The 18633-nt window shown below is 37.7% G+C and overlaps 1 protein-coding gene across 7 annotated transcripts in view; it reads right to left on the bottom strand.

Annotated features, from left to right (window-relative positions):
* Window positions 1–18633, bottom strand: part of HECW2 (HECT, C2 and WW domain containing E3 ubiquitin protein ligase 2) — a 463541-nt gene that overhangs the window by 96861 nt on the left and 348047 nt on the right. For all 7 annotated transcript variants that reach the window (XR_007517919.1, XM_049887746.1, XM_049887747.1 and 4 more), the window contains one exon: window positions 11260–11445. Coding sequence is in view for 6 of the 7 variants with exons in the window: in XM_049887746.1 (XP_049743703.1) it covers window positions 11260–11445 (186 nt within the window). In the remaining variant the exon portion in view is untranslated. The remainder of the gene's footprint in view (window positions 1–11259; window positions 11446–18633) is intronic.

The raw sequence follows: 18633 nt of genomic DNA on the forward strand, positions 1-18633 counted from the left end.
GGTGAACCACTTAGGAGACCTGGACTTCCCACGTTTACACTTCTTTATGAAAGAGAGTAAAATATTAAACTTTGTTTGGTCTTTCATCACGATGTGGCCAAACTCTAACTGATAATAAGCAGTCTCCACACAGAACAGTACACCAGAGGCCACTGTTACAAATAAGGATTTTCATTATTTGATATATAATGGTATCTTATTATTGTTCACCTTTTAATACAGCTGGGTAAATGTTCTCATTTTAAATGAAATGTCTAGTTGGGAACCTACAAAGCTGTGATTTGAATCCATCTGTCTGTTTGACTCTGAAGCCCAAGGAAGTACCTCTTGCCCCCTCCCTTCTTTTCTTACATCTTCTCTTTTTTCCCCATTCTGCTTCCTACCTACTATCTTTCCCTTTTTATGTTCTTCCCACTCCCCTCACACCCCAAACAGTACTTGATCTGAGAAAAACATTTAAGTATTTGCTGAATTAGGCTGACAATAACAGTTCCTCAGGGAGCTTGGCCTCGCCACTGTTTCCACTCTGAAGCGGCTGCTACTGATCCCAGACAGTATACTGCATGGACGCTGCACAGTTCTCATGACTAACCTTTGGAAGGTTGGCTGTGGGTGGGGAATAGATACTATTTGTATCCCACAACGGGTTCAGTTTAAGAGTCAAATGGAACACATATATTGTTTACACATGCTTTTTAAACCTGCCAAGTACTTGGGGAGAAAGGTGTTGGTTAAGACCTCCATCAAAATCATATACCTAGAGCACTAAGGAGCCCTGGTGGCACAGTGGTCAAGCGCTTGGCCTGAACCCACCAGCCACTCCTCGGAAGAAAGATGTGGCAGTCTGCTTTCGTAAAGATTACGGCCTTGGAAATCCAATGGGGCAATTCTACTCTGCCCTATAGGGTTGCTATGGGTCTGAAGCGACTCAACGACAACGGGTTTGGCGTTTGGTTTAGAGCACTAACAGAATGCAGCACTAAGAAGCAATTCCTCAGCATGCATTTGGCTCTGCTCAGGTCCTACTGTGTGACCTCGGACAGGTTTCCTTAGCACTTGGCTTTGACTCAGGTCACAGGGGAGATGTGAAAAAAATGTATTCTACTTTATAATAAAGAGGAAGCATAGAAAATTCACAGTGCAAATTCCAGGCTTGCCATTTCTATTTGTGACGTACATTATCAATTATGTCACGGAAGTGGATCACTTTCCCACAGGATATCCTAACTAGTTCAAGCCAGCAAGGAAGCTGACCTAGTACTTTTTTTTTTTTTAATTTGGGTCACTACTTATATCACAATTCTTAAATAGCCTGTAATTATTTATGAAAGCATCTAACACATATTTATAAATATTGTCTGGATAAACAGTATGTTGACAATGCAGATAACACGAAAAAAAGCAATTCTATAAAAAAATACATCTTTTTCAGATCAGTCACTAGCAGAGCAAATATGAACAATACGGATTCCCTACTGTTAAATTTCATTAAGGAAATTCACCCAATCTTCACAGCACTGGGCTAAGACTAATAACATGGTCAGAAACTGAAAGGAATGTAAACACACGAAGTCAAATCTCATTTTAAAAACCCTGACCCTTTCACTGCTTCGGGACACAGTCAAAGCCAGGATACAGGGACTGGTTGGAGCCAAGTGGTATTTTAGTGAGGCCAAACAAAATATCTTTCTTGCTTTACACAATTCTTTCTTTTTTTAAAGTTTCTATTATTTTAAGAAAAGAAAAAGCCATCAGTATTTGTGAAAAAATACCAACCTCAGGCTCAAGAAGTCTAAGTTACAGAAGTTTGAAATTGTTTCCAGTTAACATTTTGCCAAACCAGGAATTCATATTAAAAGAACATGTAAATGAAATAAAACAAAAAGCACTTGTAACTACTCTACAGAAAAACAGTACATCAGATCTCCTATCTTTCTTTCTCTGATGAGCTATGGAAACAACTAAAGAACAACAATTTTTAAGTTAGAAGCACTGAATATTATCTATTATCTATTCTAAATTCTGGTTTCTCAACCCTAGAAACTCTAAGAAATGCTAAAAAATTACCTGTAATCTACTTTAATTTTCAAAAAGATTTCATTTACTAACACATTCTCTCCCTTCCAAAATATAAATCTCAATTCCTGGCCCCCTCCCCCGTATTCCCCAATTAAAAGGAATACACATGCTATTATTTTCTTCATGTTATATCTCAGACAGAATCTTTGTTAACAACAGTAGAGACAAAGAGGGTTCAATGACATCATTTATTATAATAGTCATGTTAATGTTTTCCACCACTTAGTTCACATGAAGCTGTTAGTAACCCACGTATTTCACAACATCCATATTATTCACAAAAAGGTTAAAGAGGGGTATTGCTATGATCATATGATCATAGCTCTAAAGTTACTAGGAGAGAAAAAATTCCCCATGGCCCTTCAGCTAGAGTTCTAGAGCCAGCTGGTTAGTGGATGCAGGTAAGTACGATATCCCCAACACTTTAGATGGGAAGTGTTAGTTAAGGGACTATGTACGAGGAGTGGTGGTATTTGGGTGTTAGAAATGTAATGGGAGAGCCAGAGCTGGCTTGTATTATCAGCTCACGAGAGTTGACTGTAGCTTGAAATTGGCCATGCGGGAGAATTTACATCAAGGAAATTGGAAAATGCTAGAAATCAGCCCTCTTCCCCACCTTCCCTGGAGAGCTGGTTGTTAAATATTTACTATTCCTGTGGAAGGCTGAGAAGTTATCTAAATGAGCAGTTTTTAGGTAGAGTAGGAGGTCATGACCTGAAATTTAAAAAAGCATATTAACTAACATTAATACTAGTAATATTAATACCATTCCAAACACATAAAAATATTAATATTAAAAAAAAATTCAAATGTCACGAGGACAACTGTTAGAAAAGACAAAGGCCATCTTTATACTTGGGCAATTCTTTAGGATTTCACGAATGTAGCATTTCACTCAGAATTATACCCACAAAACCAGTCTCTGCTCTATTGTCTCATTCAAAAAGGTACACTGCCCTAGAGAGATACTTTACCTTTGCCTTCCACAGGTATTTATGTGGTTATTTTTAGATCTAACATCTTTTTACACCTTAAAAACAGGCAAGATATCCTCTAAAAAAACATGGGCTATTTATAAAGTTTAATTCCATCTCTACCTAGGTTGCTGTGTAACCTGAGGTGATTAAAGCAAGTAACTACCACAAAGAGATACTAGTTGTGTCAAAGGAATTAAAAGACATGTGCCACACAAATGACAAATAACATAGATACGACAGTACTGAAATTCACTTGAGACCTCCAAATTCTAAGTTGAATTTTACTCACTGAGATGAACAGAACTTAACCCTGTAAAGAGTAGCCATCATATGGGATTGAATCCAAGGTTTGTGCCATCACTGGGACAACTGGTGCAGCCACAGAGGCTATTGTTGTTGCTGGGTGCCGTCAAATCAATTCCAGCTCATAGAGGTTCCACGTGACAATGCAGAACTGCCCTATAAGAATTCCTTGGCTATAATCTTTATAGAAGCAGATTGCCCGGTCTTTCTCCCACAGAGCTGCTTGGTGAGTTTGAATCACTAATCTTTTGATTAGCAGTGGAGTGTTTAACTGTTATGCGCCTAGGGCTCATTACATAGACTATTATCTGTTGCTGTTGAGTCAATTCCGATTCATAGCGACCCTATAGGACAGAACAGAACTGCCCCACAGGGTTTCCAAGGCTGTAAATCGTTAACAGAAGCAGATGGCCACATCTTTCTCCTCTGGAGAGGCTAGAGGGTTTGAACTACTGACCTTTTGGTTAGCAGCCGAGTGCTTAACCACTGCACTACTAAGGATCCTTACATAGGCTATTAAAAATAGGCTATTAGGGTGTGGTAAAATGAGAACCTTTAAGTAGGCTCGGTTTGTGATAACTTACGCCATGAAAATCTTTATTCTATTCTAAAATCTATCCTCATAGACATAACTGCTACTTGTTGTGGTTATCGAAGTTGAGTATCTGGACCATTCTTATACTCAAAACACTAACCTGATGGCCAAAGTCACAAACCTCAGAGTTACAAAGCTTTCACATAGAAACAGATGTCAATCTACCTGTGTGATTGAGATATATAGCATATTATTTTTGTAAGGAAATACATAAGAAACTATGGGAAAGGACATATTTTAAATAAGGAGATGATTATAGTTGTACATTTTTAATTAAAAACACCATGAAGTTTTATGATATATCATTTACAAAGGTCAAAGTTTCTTAGAATTTCAATTTAGGCCCAAGTAGAATCATTTGAGAAAAATACCCATAGGTTAATACTTCTTGAGAGTACAAAGCAGAGAGGCAGGAAAAAAAAAAAAGATATTCCATATTTAACATATGAAAGGGGAGTCAAGAAAATAACACCTTTCCCAAAAATTAAACTGAACTCTAAACCTATTATGTGAACTTGAGAAAGAACTAATTTTATAGTACTTTTCTAATTTTCCATGTCATTTCCTATTATTCTCTTGGCTATCCTTAACCCTCTGCAATGTAGCTTCCACTGACTCTACTCCATTGATGTGGGCCTCTTGAAATTTACCCATTACTTCTTCCTAGGAACCAAACACACCCTCCTGATGCTTTCCTGTCTCTCTGTGACTTTACTTTGAGTGTTATCTATCGCTCCCCATCTCCTATTTTCTCTCTCCATAACCTCTTCTTATCAAAATTCTACTCATCATTCAAGAATCAACTCAAATACTACCTTTGCTATGAAAACTTCCCAGTTATCCTAAGTCACAAATTAGGCAGTCCACACTGAACACTTCCAGACTCTGTACCAGTGCTATGCCACATGTTCTTCTATAATACAAACGAGAGGCATTAGGGGTAAAACAGCAATGTCTGGGGTGGCAGGGGGAGGGGACATTTAGTGGGTTTACGTAGGAAGTGCAGGATCTTGTGCAAACGTGTGCATCTGATTTCAGTTCTACTTTTAAGCAGTAAGTTACTTACCTTGCTAAAGATCTTTTTAAAACCCAACTTTCATGACCATGGCTGATGGGGGGAATGCAGCCAGAGCAGAAGGCCACTGATCCACAACAGAACAAATCTACCAGAGAGACCACAATAACAGAACACTCATGGTAGGCAAACAGAACACTCTGGGTTGAAAAACAGAGAAAACTCTGGTTTAAGGCAGAAGCAAACACTCCAGGGAAGACTATACTAGAATGCTCAAGAACGACATAAGACACTCTAAAACTGAACCCTACTGTGAAGAGCCACTGTGTTGGACCACCATGGCAAAGGGTGATCAGCAGTTCTTGAAGAGAAGATGAGACACAGACATTAAATCTTACAGTATATCCTTTATAAGCCATTGTATATTTCTCATTAGAGCAAGGTTTTAGCCATTAACAACAAATCTTTATCATTTTCATAAAATCTCAATGATACTCTTCAGTTATTCTATATGGTCCTTGCTTCTACTTAACTAGACTTTGGTTAGCAGAGTAGCAATACTTAGGTGAGCAGCGTTCCCATTCTTCTGGCTTAGTGTGCTGTATATTCCATTTTATTTTATAGATACTTATAGATTCCATATCATTGCAGGCCCCAAATTACATTATAAAGTATAGAGGTTTATAACTGTATAGTTTTATCTTCTCCAATGTCATAAGTAATAATTCAAGTGAATTGGGGTAATTATCATCTTAATTATTATTGTTTTTCTCTATTTGTAATCACAGTATTATCTAATTTGATACTAACCACAGTACCAGGGGCTAAACAGGACAGGGTTACTAACCTTCACTTTAGAGAAAAATGAGGTTCAAAGAGGTCAGATCAGATAGTTACTAACTGATCCAGGAATCCTGACCCAATTGCAGCATATTTTTCTCAAATCCATCAAATTAACAGTGGCAAATGACAACAACCAAAAAAGCAAAACCAAACCACTCCAAGGCTATGTAACATTTGGTTTTCCTAATTAAAGCCTGTATTTGTCTTCCCGATATATTATCCCCAGGAGCACACACTAATGACCAAACCCAGCCAAGAACCAGAGGCACATTAAATAAGTCACATTTTAATACTACTGATGCATATTTCTTGCACAAACATAAAACATACCAATAATGTTACCAGATCTCAAATTATACTCGATTTTCACACTTCTGAGAAAGCAAAATTTAAGAATTATTACAAATAGAAACAAGCAGAATTTTTTTTTTTTTCCTGCACTGGTCCACTTTCTTTTCTTATATGTTTTATTTCAAAATGAGGCAAGTCAAAATGTATACTGTATGTTGAGTGAAAATTCTAGGCCTCAGATTCAACAGAAATACACAGATGTCGACCACAGTCCCATGAGGGCAGTCCTGGATAAAATTCCTCTTGGCTTAATTGCCAGTCTCAACCTTACAAAATTAAAATAACTATGAAAATCCAGTAATGGAACAAAATGCTGACTAAAAGATGCTGTGGAATTTCGAACGGAATAACTTTCCAAATGTAATTAACTCTTTGCAGAAAGAAAAGCATTATATGTTTGACATTAAATCCAGTTTGGAACCACACTGTCTAACCCTCAAGAATGAAGCATCAGAGATCTATAGAATCTAGGAGCTAAAAAGGGTATCTTGGCCTTCCTGTAATCCAACTTATTTGATTTTTTTTTAGCTTTGTTAAGACATAAATCAGAGAACATATAATTCACAAACTTAAAATGTACGATTCACTGTTTTTCAGTATATTTACAGGGTTGTGCAACCATCATCACATCAAATTTTGGAACAATTTTTTCTCCCCAAAAGCAGCTCCATACCCATTAACACGCATCCCTCACGCTGTTTCCCAGATCTAAAACAAAAACCCAGTGCCATTGAGTCGATTCCGAGATCTAGCCAACCATTAATCTACTCTCTGTCTCTATAGATTTCCTTCTTCTGGATTTTCATATGAGTGGATCATATAGCATGTGATCTTTTCTGACAGTTTCATTTAGCAAATGTTTTTAAGGTTCATGCGTGTTGTAGGATATATCAGGACTGCATTCCCTTATATTGTTGAATAATATTCCATTGTATGGCTCCACCACATTTCATATTTGTTGGACATTTGGGTTGTTTCCACTTTTGGGTATTATCAATAATGTTGCTATGAACATTTGCAGATAAGTTTTTAGGTAGAAGTATGTTTTCGTTTCTCTTGGGTATATACCTCATACTGGAATTGCTGGATTATGTGGCAGCACTTTAGCGGTTTGAGGAACTGCCGAACTGTTTCCAAAGTGGCTGATCATTCTACATTCTCACCAGTAATACATGAGATGAGAATGCAGACTAGCCTGATGTGTCTTCACATCCTTGCTAACACTTATTATTGCCTTTTTTAAAAAATTAGAACTACCCTAAACTGAACCTACTGCCATCGAGTTGATTGTGACTCACAGTGACCCTACAGCACAGAGTAAAACTGCCCCATAGGGTTTCCAAGGAGCAGCTGGTAGATTCAAACTGCCAACCTTTTGGTTAGCAGCCAGTTAACCATTGTACCACCAGGGCTCCGTAACTATCCTAAAAAATCCTAGTGGGTGTTAAATGGTAACTCACTGTGTTTTTGATTTGTGTTTCCCTGATGACTGATATTTAATGGGGAAAGAATAATCTTTTCAACAAATAGTGCTGGGACAACTTGGTATCTACACACAAAAGAATGTAGTTGGAGCCCTAACTCACACAGTATGAAACCTTAACTCAAAATGAATCACAGATCAAAATATGAGACAAAATTACAAAATTCTTAGATGAAAACATAGGATTAAATCTTTGTAAGCTTGGGTTAGGTAATGTTTTCTTAGATATGATACCAAAAGCACAAGTGACAAAAGAAAACATAGATAAACTGAATTACATCAAAGTTAAAAAAACTTTTGTGCTATAAGCAATACCATCAGGAAAATGAAAACTCACAGAATGGGAGAAAATATTTGGAAACCATATATATGACAAGGGACTAGCATCAAGAATATATAAAAACACTCTTACAACTCAATAATACAAAGATAAAGAGCCCAATTAAAAAATGGGCAAAAGATTTGAATAGGCATTTCTCCAAAGACTATAGTATATATAAATGGCCAATAAGCACATGAAAAGATGATCAACTTATTAATTTGTACAGATGAGGAAACTCAGATTCAGGGAGTTTAAATGATGTCTCCTAAGTCAGTCAGGTGGTTAGTAGACCAGTGAGGTCTAGACTACCTTACACAGGAATATGATTACAGTTTCAGGTAGAGAAGTACCTGGATTTATAACCAAGGGTTTACTTGCACACAACTTCTCTGAGCCTTCGTTTCTTTCTCTATAGTTAAGATCTATTTCACAAGATTGCTGTGAAAAGTAAATGAGCTAATATTATGCCTCTAACATAGAGTCTGATACCCTAAAAAGCCTTCAATACGTTTGAACTCCATTCCCTTCCATTATACTCCATGTCTCGAGCACGAAGCCAGGCATGTATTTCTGATGGCATTTCCTCTGCCAGAATACCTGTTATCTAATAAAGACCTGTATGTGTGACTCAGCCTGGGATACCAGTAATCCTGCTATCTAGCCTGGAATTCCTAGTATCCTTTGGATGATAAAGGCCCATTTAAGTATCTCTCATCTACAAAGACAATCTCTCCCTGTAGAGCATGGTAGTTAAGAGTCACACTCCTAGAGTTTGAATCCTGGTTTCCCCAATTGCTTAACATCTCTAAATTTCAGTAAAGTGTGGATAATAATGATACCTTTTCCATGAAGTGTAAACTAGCCATAGAAAAGTACCTAGTACAGTGCCTAACACATGGTATGAGTTTAATAAATCCAGGTATCATCATCATTACCTTACCGAGAAAGGCATGATATTCTTTCTACTCTTTAATTAATGATTAATTTTAAAAACAATATTTTACTTCTTTTATGTGAGCTAAGGACGTTTTTCCCCCTACCATCCACAAACACAGTACAACAGATCTAGAATCCTGTGAAATCTCACCCAATGTCATCTTTGGCCTTACATAATTACCAAAAAAAAAAAAACTTCCAAAACTGAAGACAGCTAAACCGTAATACAAACATAATCACTACCTTGTTCAAACGTGGAAAATCCAAGACAACGTCTGCATTAACAGAGATCGAATGCGGCAAATCTAGGAACTACTTCTACTAAGAGCACAGGAGGAGGAAAGAGTTGGTGTGGACACAGAGCTTGGCAGCTTGTCCTTCATTTGTACAAAGTAGAGATTACTGAGTAATCAGGAAACTACATGTGACAAGTTTCATTCATCAAATCTTTTCTGAGCACCTTCAATGTGAAAGACACTGGGGTAGAGGAGGGTAATTCAAAGATAAATTAAAAAATAAAAAAAATCTCTCCAAAAGGGGATCATCTGCTTGGGAAGATAAGACATGTTAAAACAACTATACCATGAGACAAATTGGGATAGTTGACGTAAGATGTTACAACCAAAACTATGTAGGAATTCAAGAAAGTGACTAATCACTTATGCCTGGGGAGCCAAGAGCAAGTAACTTAACAGGCTGCCTTAGATGATATGTCCAAAAGCCCCCCGCCCCTTGACTGTGATAGGGGTTTCTACCACAGGCTTCCATAACATCCCGCAAAGCCCTTACTATGCTTCATGATAATTGTGAGAAGATATCCATCCATCCAACTCACTGATGAAGGGCAGGATTAGAACAGACTCTGGAGCCGGACTCTCTAGGTTCAAACCCAATTCTACCACTTACTGTTTGTTGTATCTTGATCAATTCACTTAAATATACTGTGTCTCAGTTTCCTTATCCATCAAATGTGGATAAAAATAATACCTATAAATCAACCTAAGAGCTTATAATAGGGTTTGGCACATAGTCATTGCTACCTATGACAAAATACTACATTGTATTAGCTTTTACCATTGTTAGCACAGTTACATGCACATAGTAGGCATTCAAAAACATGTTAGAAGACTGAATAAATGAAAACACGGAAAGAAGATGTACTTGAGAAGATAAGATAGAGCCAAATTCATGAGCCTGAAGAATTAAGCCAAAGAACATTCCTCTTAAGAATAATTTCTTTTTAAATAGATGGAGACTTGGACATACTATTCCGTGTCAATTCTAGAAGTCAATCTAGAATTGGAAAATGTGGGGAAACGGTTTTGTGGTATTTAATAGCTCTCAGAGTCTCTTCTGACATTCATTTTGGTCTCTTCTTTCTTTGCTGTCTTTTTAAGGACTTTTTTCCTTCTTCATGTATGATGTCCTTGATGCCATTATTTTTTTTTTTTTTCGTTTAACATAGTACTCATAGAGTACTATGAGCCCTGGGGAGCCCAGGTGGCACAGTGATTAAGTGATACAGCCGCTAACCAAAAGTCAGCAGTTCAAATCCACCAGCTGCTTCTTGGAAACTCTATGAGGCAGTTCTACTCTGTTCTCTTGGGTCACTATAGGTTGGAATCAACTCCACGGCAACAAATTTGGTTTCGGTTTTTGGTATGAGCCCTAGACCATCTCAGAAATAGATTGTCTAGGTTCTAAATAAGAGTTAAATAAAAATAAAACTTTAGCTGAGGAAAACCTTATAAAAATAACTAAGTTTCCATGTTCTAATTTCTTGTTCATTAACAACCTCCTGACTATAACCAGGCTCTCTGGTTGAGCTGTTTACAAAGGAAGTGCAGATGTGATTACTCTGTGTGACAGTTACATATTTCTCATCATAAATTAATCAATCTGTGAGTCATGGGCCAACAAGACTGAGGCCCAGACCAGGACAATGTTCAAAAGACATACTTTGTGAAGTTGCTTAGTGATCTAGCACCTTCTCCAAACAATATCACAAATTTTTACTCAAATTTCTGTAGCAGTAGCTGCACAACTGGGGAAAAGGAAGTGCAACTGCTGAAGAAAACTTTTCTGTACTCAGCAGAAAATAGTGAATGATTACAAGTAGAAGAATATCGAGAGAAAAGAGATTGTTTCACCAAGCAATCCTCCTCAAATCTCTCTACTCCATGCACTACTTCAGAATAGAAAACCTGCTCGTTCAGGTTTTGTTTGAACCAGAAAATGGAATGTTTCTCCTAACACAGGGCCTTTGGCCCTCATTTGAAGGGTAGGGCCAAGGGCCAAACCCACTGGCAGCCCACAGTCAATCAGTGGCTCCCCTCAGCAACTCCCCCATGTTACCTTGCCCTGATGATCATGTTTCATTTCCCAGCCCCTCGGCAGCTCCAGCTGTTTGTTTGCAAACATGTTGAGGAATCCCACAAGGTCCCGGTTATGTTGGTAACGTTCAAAGTGATGGGTGTCCCGCCGGACTTTGGTGATCATGTGCTTCAAACACGTGTTGTTTGTAAACATGCGGTAGGCACTCTGAAGAAAAGGATGGAGAACCAATGTTAACCTCCTAGTAACACACAAAAGCAACATATAGACCACATATAGTTAAGTCTCGTCTTCTGAAGGGTACAGAACACACGTATATAGGCTTCAAAATAACTCTGGAAACACATATGGAAATAGCAGAGAAAAATATCTTCTTCAAAATAAAATACAAAGTCAGTCAACAAATATTTACTGCACACGACCATATGCCAAACAGTAGCAATAACTATTCCGTTGAATCATCTCAGATGGAAACCTGGTGGCACAGTGGTTAAGTGCTCATTGGCAGTTTGAACCCACTAGCTACTCCATGGGAGAAAGATGTGGCAATCTGCTTCTGTAAAGATTTACAGACTTGGAAACCCAATGGGGCAGTTCTACTCTGCCCCATAGACTTGCTATGAGTTGGAATTGACTCAATGGCAATAGGTTTGGATCACCAGAGGGAAAACAATGTTCATGAAAATGACCAGCTGTTCATGATCTATCCTAGAACTCTTATCTTCTCAGACAGATTGAAAGAACTTTGAACTCCTTTTACCTCTAGTATCCCACGGACACAAGACTAAGTCTAGAGGCCTTTAGGCTTTAGGTATTACTTGATGGGTTCTGTTATTTCTAAGACAGCCAAGGCAAACCCAAAAGAAACCGGAGTTGCTGGAAATCACTTTATTTCATTAAACATTTACTGTCTTTGTTGTGCCCAGTACTGTGCTAGTTATTGGGGATAAAAGAGAAAAGGATGTGATGACAGTCAACACTACTTCTTTCCAGAGTCCCTCAAAATGTGTCTGTCATGTTCAGGCTAAAGCATTTATTGCTGGTGTAAGTTCCTGTAGAGTTCCTTTCCCTTTGCCACAGTAAGCACCAGTGTCTGAAATAGTGGCTGCTCCTCAGTGTCCGAAATAGTGGATCCCTGAGTGACTACAGGGATCAGAGAACCCTGATGATCCAAGTTAGAATGAGAAACTTTTGTTAGGGTAAGTCTCAGATTTGTGGGTCACTGTTCTCAAAGCATAACCTAGACTATTATGATTGATTAACCATCATTATACACTTTTTTACTTTGCATTAAGGTACTTAGGGTACTTTTGGAGACCTGGTGGTGCAGTGGTTAAGAGCTCAGGGGCTAACCAAAAGATGGGCAGTTTTAATCTATCAGCTGCTCCTTTGAAACCCTATGGTTCAGTTCTATTCTTCCTTATAGGGTTGTTATTTTCAGAATTGACTCAATGGGAAAAGGTTTGTTTTTTGGGGGGCTGAGATATTACTCCCTATAAAAATAAACTAAAAGAAAAGAAGTAGGAAGACCACATTGAACCATCTCAAATATTAGTTCTTTAGTATACCTCAGTATAAGATATTTTGGGGTCCTTTTCAACCCGACGAGGCATTGGTGGTTCACTGGTAGAGTTCTCGCCATCTGTATGAGAGAACTGAGTTCAATTCCCAGCCAGTGCACCTCATGCACAGCTACCATCCATCCGTCAATGGAGGCTTGTGTGTTGCTATGATGTTGAACAGGTTTCAGAGAAGCCTCCAGACTAAAATGAACTAAGAAGAAAGGCCTAGCAATGTACTGCTGCAAATCAGCCAGTGAAAATCCTACGAATCACAATGGTCCAAACTGCAGCTGATCATGGGAATGGCAGGAGACCAGAAGTGTTTCGTTTCCATTGTGCAAGGGGTCACCACGAGTTGGAGGTTCAATGACAGCTGACAACAATAACAATTTCAACCTGACAGCCTAAATTAAAGGAAGTTTCACTGGCTGTAGCAGCTGTGAGGTTCAGGGCAGAGAGCACTGCCAAAGCAGGCAGGTCTATGCAGGGGTTCTGGGCGATTAGAGCATGAGAAAATAAGAAAGTGACTGCATTAAAGCCCAGAAGGAGGCGCATACAAGAAGCTGGAGGTTGTCAGAGACAAATTTCAGTTAAGTAATATTTTCTCCTGTGGCTGACCTTGCCTTACAGTTTTAAGTACAATCAGTAAGAGGCATCTGTTTTCTGCATTTGGCTCTGTGTTGCTGAAACATTTCCACATAAGCCATTTAAGCTTAGAGGTCTGACACCACACTAGCTTGTGTGGTAACGGTATTAAGCTTTCAAATTTTATTCCTTAATATGTCTATTTGGGAAGCCCTGGTGGCATAGTGGTTAAGCGCTATGGCTGCTAACCAAAAGGCAGGCAGTTCAAACCCACCAGGCGCTCCTTGAAAACTCTATGGGGCAGTTCTACTCTGTCCAATATGGCCTCTATGAGTTGGAACTGACTTGATGGCAATGGGTTTGGTATGTTTCTTTGGGGACAAATTATTGTGAGATGATTCTGTGGGATAAATCATTACATTAACTGTGGTTCTAAACAGCTATACCTTCTAACCCCCTCCCCAATCCCACCCCTCAGTTAAAGTAACTAAACAGAAATGGGCACCCCAGCCCAGGGGCAAGGATGAGAAGACAGAAGGGGACAGGAAAGCTGATAACAGGGAACCCAAACTCAAGAAGGGGAGAGTATTGACATGTCATGGGGTTGGCAACCAGTGTCACAAAACAATATGTGTACTAATTGTTTAATGAGAAGCAAGTTTGTTCTGTAAACCTTCATCTACAGTAAAAAAAAAAAAATAATAATAAAGTAAACAGGCCACATCCTGATTCTTTATCTAGAGCACCCAAAATTATTCTCATTCTGCTAAAGAAAAGCAGACCTTCATTCGGGCAAAAAGTAGTGGCAATCAGGGCCCAGACTCAGGCTTGAACTCTTACGCAATTCCCTCAAGTTGGACAGCTCTTTAAGCACAGGAATCTTAGGGTTGGTCTGATAATTATGTCCTTTCATCTTCGTCTTTTCCACTCAATGAGACACATAAAATAGCACCGAGTTCAACAGATCTTTGCAAAATCATCTATCAAAGTACATCAAGTACAATAAAAGATCTCTCTCATTAGTAGCTATTAACAAAATTTAGAGCCACAGCCTTTCAAGTCTGAATAATATGAACACCGTTGTTAAGGTCTATATAAAACATTTAAGGTGAAAAAGAACATCCTTCCAGACTGCTTATTTCATAAGGAAAACACTTTTGAATACGCAAATGTATATAGTTCAGGAAGGATACTTATACCCCAGCTCATTTGGAACTACAGTGAGCATTCTAATCACAGCTCTACTCATGGGCAGAGACAATGGAAGTCACCTCACATCTGTCTTAATGTGCTTAACTGTAACATGGGATAGTAATAACTGCTTTGCTTCCCTCAAAGGAGTGTGAGATACAAATCCAGTGGGACAAAGGATGTGAAAGTGCTCTGAAGAGGTAAAAAAAAAAAAAAAAAAAAAAAAACCTATAAAAATACAAAGCAGAAGTAAAAGAATATATAGCAGCATAATGTTACGACAAATTAATATCGTTTTTGTTGTGTGCCTTTCAGTCAATTCCAACTCATAGTGACACTATATGACAGAGTAGAACTGCCCCATAAGATTTCCTAGGCTGTAATCTTTACAGCTTAATCATTGTGCCACCAGGTGCCTTAGAAGAATATATACAGCAGTATAATGTTATAGCAAGTAAATGCTAGGAGTAAAATTATTTTCTACTTTTAGTCTTTGATGATGTTAGGCAAGAATTCCAGTTTTTATTAACTAAAGAAGGGTCTCATAACCTTTCATTGATTTTGAGCTAAGCCCTGTGCTAAGCCCTGAGAATAAAGAGATGAGAAAGGCCTGGTTGCTCAAAAGGATAAAGTTTTTTGAAGCAGATTTGCTTCAAAAAAAAATACATTTATTTCTTGACTGCTGCTTCCATGATGCTGACTACAGATCCAAGTAAAATGAAATCCTTGACAACCTCAACCTTTTCTCTGCTTATCATGATGTTGCTTACTGGTCCAGTTGTGAAGATTTTTTTTTCCGTATGTTAAGGTGTAATCTATACTAAACGCTGTAATCGTTCCTAAGAAGACTCATTAACAACCTGTGATGTGCAGATGACACAACGTTGCTTGCTGAAAGTGAAGAGGACTTGAAGCAGTTACTGTCTGCTAGAAGTACACAGAGTCGCTATGAGTTAGAACTGACTTGACGCACCTAACGACAACAACGTGAAAATTAAAATGGTAAAGGTATAAATTCTTTTGATATTTCCCGTATCGTTCAATTTTTTGCCCACAGAATTCTTCAATATTGCAACTTGAAGCTTGAATTTTTTCTTTAGTTCTTTCAGCTTGAGAAATGCCAAGTGTGTTCTTCCCTTTTGGTTTTCTATCTCCAGGTCCTACAATACTTTGTCTTCTCGAGGTACCCTTTGAAATCTTCTGTTCAGCTCTTTTACTTAATCATTTCTTCTTTTTGCTTTAGCTACTCTACATTCAAGAGCAATTTTCAGAGTCTCTTCTGACTGGTGGATTCTAACTGGGGGAGGCTCCTTTTCTGTATTCTTTTGTCTTAGAAAAAAAGATGTAGTAAATGAATTTTATCTATCTGAAACAAAAGTAGATTAGGAAAAGGAAAATGTGGCCTATTTTGTAACATATTCTAACAAAAATAAACCAGAAACCAAACCCAGTGCCATTGAGTCGATTCTGGCTCATAGCGAACCTACAGGACAGGGTAGAACTACCCCATAGAGTTTCCAAGGAGTGCCTGGTGGATTCAAACTGCCGACCCTTTGGTTAGCAGCCATAGCACTTAGCCACTATGCCACCAGGGTTTCCCTCTAACAATAACGCACAGAATGATTTCACCTGGGAAGGTGCTTGGGGTAAGGTAGTAAAGCAAGTTGGTAATTGTTACTAGAAAATAAAGCCCTTTTAAGAGTTTCTTAAAGGACACAAACTTTTCCTTTGCATGATTTAAATTTTTTCTTTTCAGTTATTCTTTCTTAATTCCCAAACTCCCTTTCCAAACCCTCCTTCTTTGTTTTTTTTTTTTATCTCCCTAGCAAGAAATAACTAAGGTGTGCCTGACCCAAGCCATGGTGTTTTCAATTGCTTCATATGCATGCAAAAGCTGGAAAATGAATAAGGAAGAATTGATGCCTTTGGATTACGGTGTTGGCAAACAATACTGAATATACCATGGACTGTCAGAAGAACAAACAAATCTGTCTTGGATGAAGTACAGCCAGAATAGTCCTTAGAAGCAAGGATGGGGAGCCTTTGTCTCACATACTTTGGACATGCCATTAGGTGGGGTCAGCTCCTGGAGAAGGACATCACGCTTGGTAAGGTAGAGGGTCACTGAAAAAGAGGAAGACCCTCAAAGAAATAGACTGACACAGTGGCTACAACAATCGGCTCAAGCATAACAATAATCATGAGGATGGCACATGGCCTGGCAGTGTTTCATTCTGTTGCAAATAGAGTCGCTATGAGTCGGAACCTACTCAACCAACAATAAGCAGGAAATAAAAGCTCGATGGTTGAGTGAATTCTTTAGTGGAATTTTATTAAAATAACAGTCCATAGAGTTTAAACATGTATTTTTAATTTTTTGTTAGGTGTTTGGGGTATTGAAGTGAAAAGCATTGACAGCAGTTGAGGAGAATGTTACTGCCATGTAAATGCAGAATAAGAAAATTATGTGTAAATAGTTCATTTCTCATCAATCAACCACAGTGCAAATAATAATCATCCCTTTTTTGTTTTTATTTTTTGCAGGTTTTTCCTTAGTGTGACCACATGTTCTGGATTACCTGACCCAGTCCCAATTTCACCTAATTCGGTTCTAGTCAATAACTCAGTGAAGTACATTAGTGCTAGATACAATTTTTCATTATGAAATCTTTAGCAAACATTTCTCATAGTCACAAGGGAGCAGATTTGTGCACTTTTATACACTATTCAAGGAGGCCTGGTTGTAAAATGGTTAAGGCTACTAACCAAAAGATTGAAGTTTCAAACTCACCAGCTGCTCTGCAAGAGAAAAGACCTGGCGAACTGCTTCAGTAAAAATTACAGCCAAGAAAATCCTATGGGGGAGTTCTACTCTGTCCTATAGGGTCACTATGACTTGGAATCAACACAATGGCACACAACAACTTATTCATTAAATAAAATTTATCATAAACAAAATCAAGAAATGCAGTTTCCATAGATGTCTGCTAGGATGTGGAAACAGTACTGTCTTACACAGACTGTCTTCATAATATTTTTAATGATAAAGGCTTTTACATTGTTTTCATCTAGCTGAAGAGTAAAATGGAGGAAAAATTTCAACTTATAACAAAACTAACCACACTTATCAATCTATTTTGCAATAGCAGAAATTCTGAGAATACATTTGTGATTTATTTATGATTTTGGAGTTTTTCTTCAGTAAGTACACTCAGGGGTTTTGATTCTGGGATTAATGTATTTCTGGAGCTCATTAAAAGCCAGAGTAATAATTATTTAGCATGCATTCTGAAAACATTATTCAGCTGCATATAATGCAATATATTTATGTATGACATTAACTAGACAAATATATGCACATCAACTATAAAAGACAGCTCTAATAATAACGAAATCAAATTTTACGAAAACCAGCAGAGTTTTCTTTTGGGTTAATAATAACGAAATCAAATTTTATGAAAACCAGCAGAGGGCAGTAGAATGTATCTTAAAGCAATCACAATGCAAAAAATAAAAAACTGGTTTTCCAAGTTTCTCTTGAGAGCTATGACAACCATATATCTACTTAATTTTGTTCTTTTCAGTAAAGATGATTAGGTAAATTACTGACATAAAATCTATTTTTCATGACTGTCCTTCAACATGAACTGACATCTTCAAATCATAAAAATAGAATTAAGAAAGCCTTTAAATTAAGATCCCTTTTGTATGTTGGAAAATTTCAATAATATAAACAGAAAATCTACTGAAGCACTTGTAGAGCATAAATAATCAAGCAAAATAAAAAGGCTATAAAATAAATCTTAAAATCCTGAGACCAAATAAAGTCATTCGCTTTGTTACATTTTCTGTAATCTAGAAAAAAAATTCCAGCAAGTAATGCTCTCTATAAAGCACTGTCAAACTTATTCCCCTGAATTCAAACCTTGAGGCTACTGGTAAGGAAAATCCACCTATTTAATTTCTGCCATACGTAAATTAGGGAAAACAGCCTTCCTAAACTCAACAGAATTTAAATCTTATAAAAATGCACGGCAGCACTGCATAGATCATCTTT

The sequence above is a fragment of the Elephas maximus genome, chromosome 6 (genome assembly GCF_024166365.1).
Source record: "Elephas maximus indicus isolate mEleMax1 chromosome 6, mEleMax1 primary haplotype, whole genome shotgun sequence".
In the NCBI taxonomy this organism is placed as follows: domain Eukaryota; kingdom Metazoa; phylum Chordata; class Mammalia; order Proboscidea; family Elephantidae; genus Elephas; species Elephas maximus.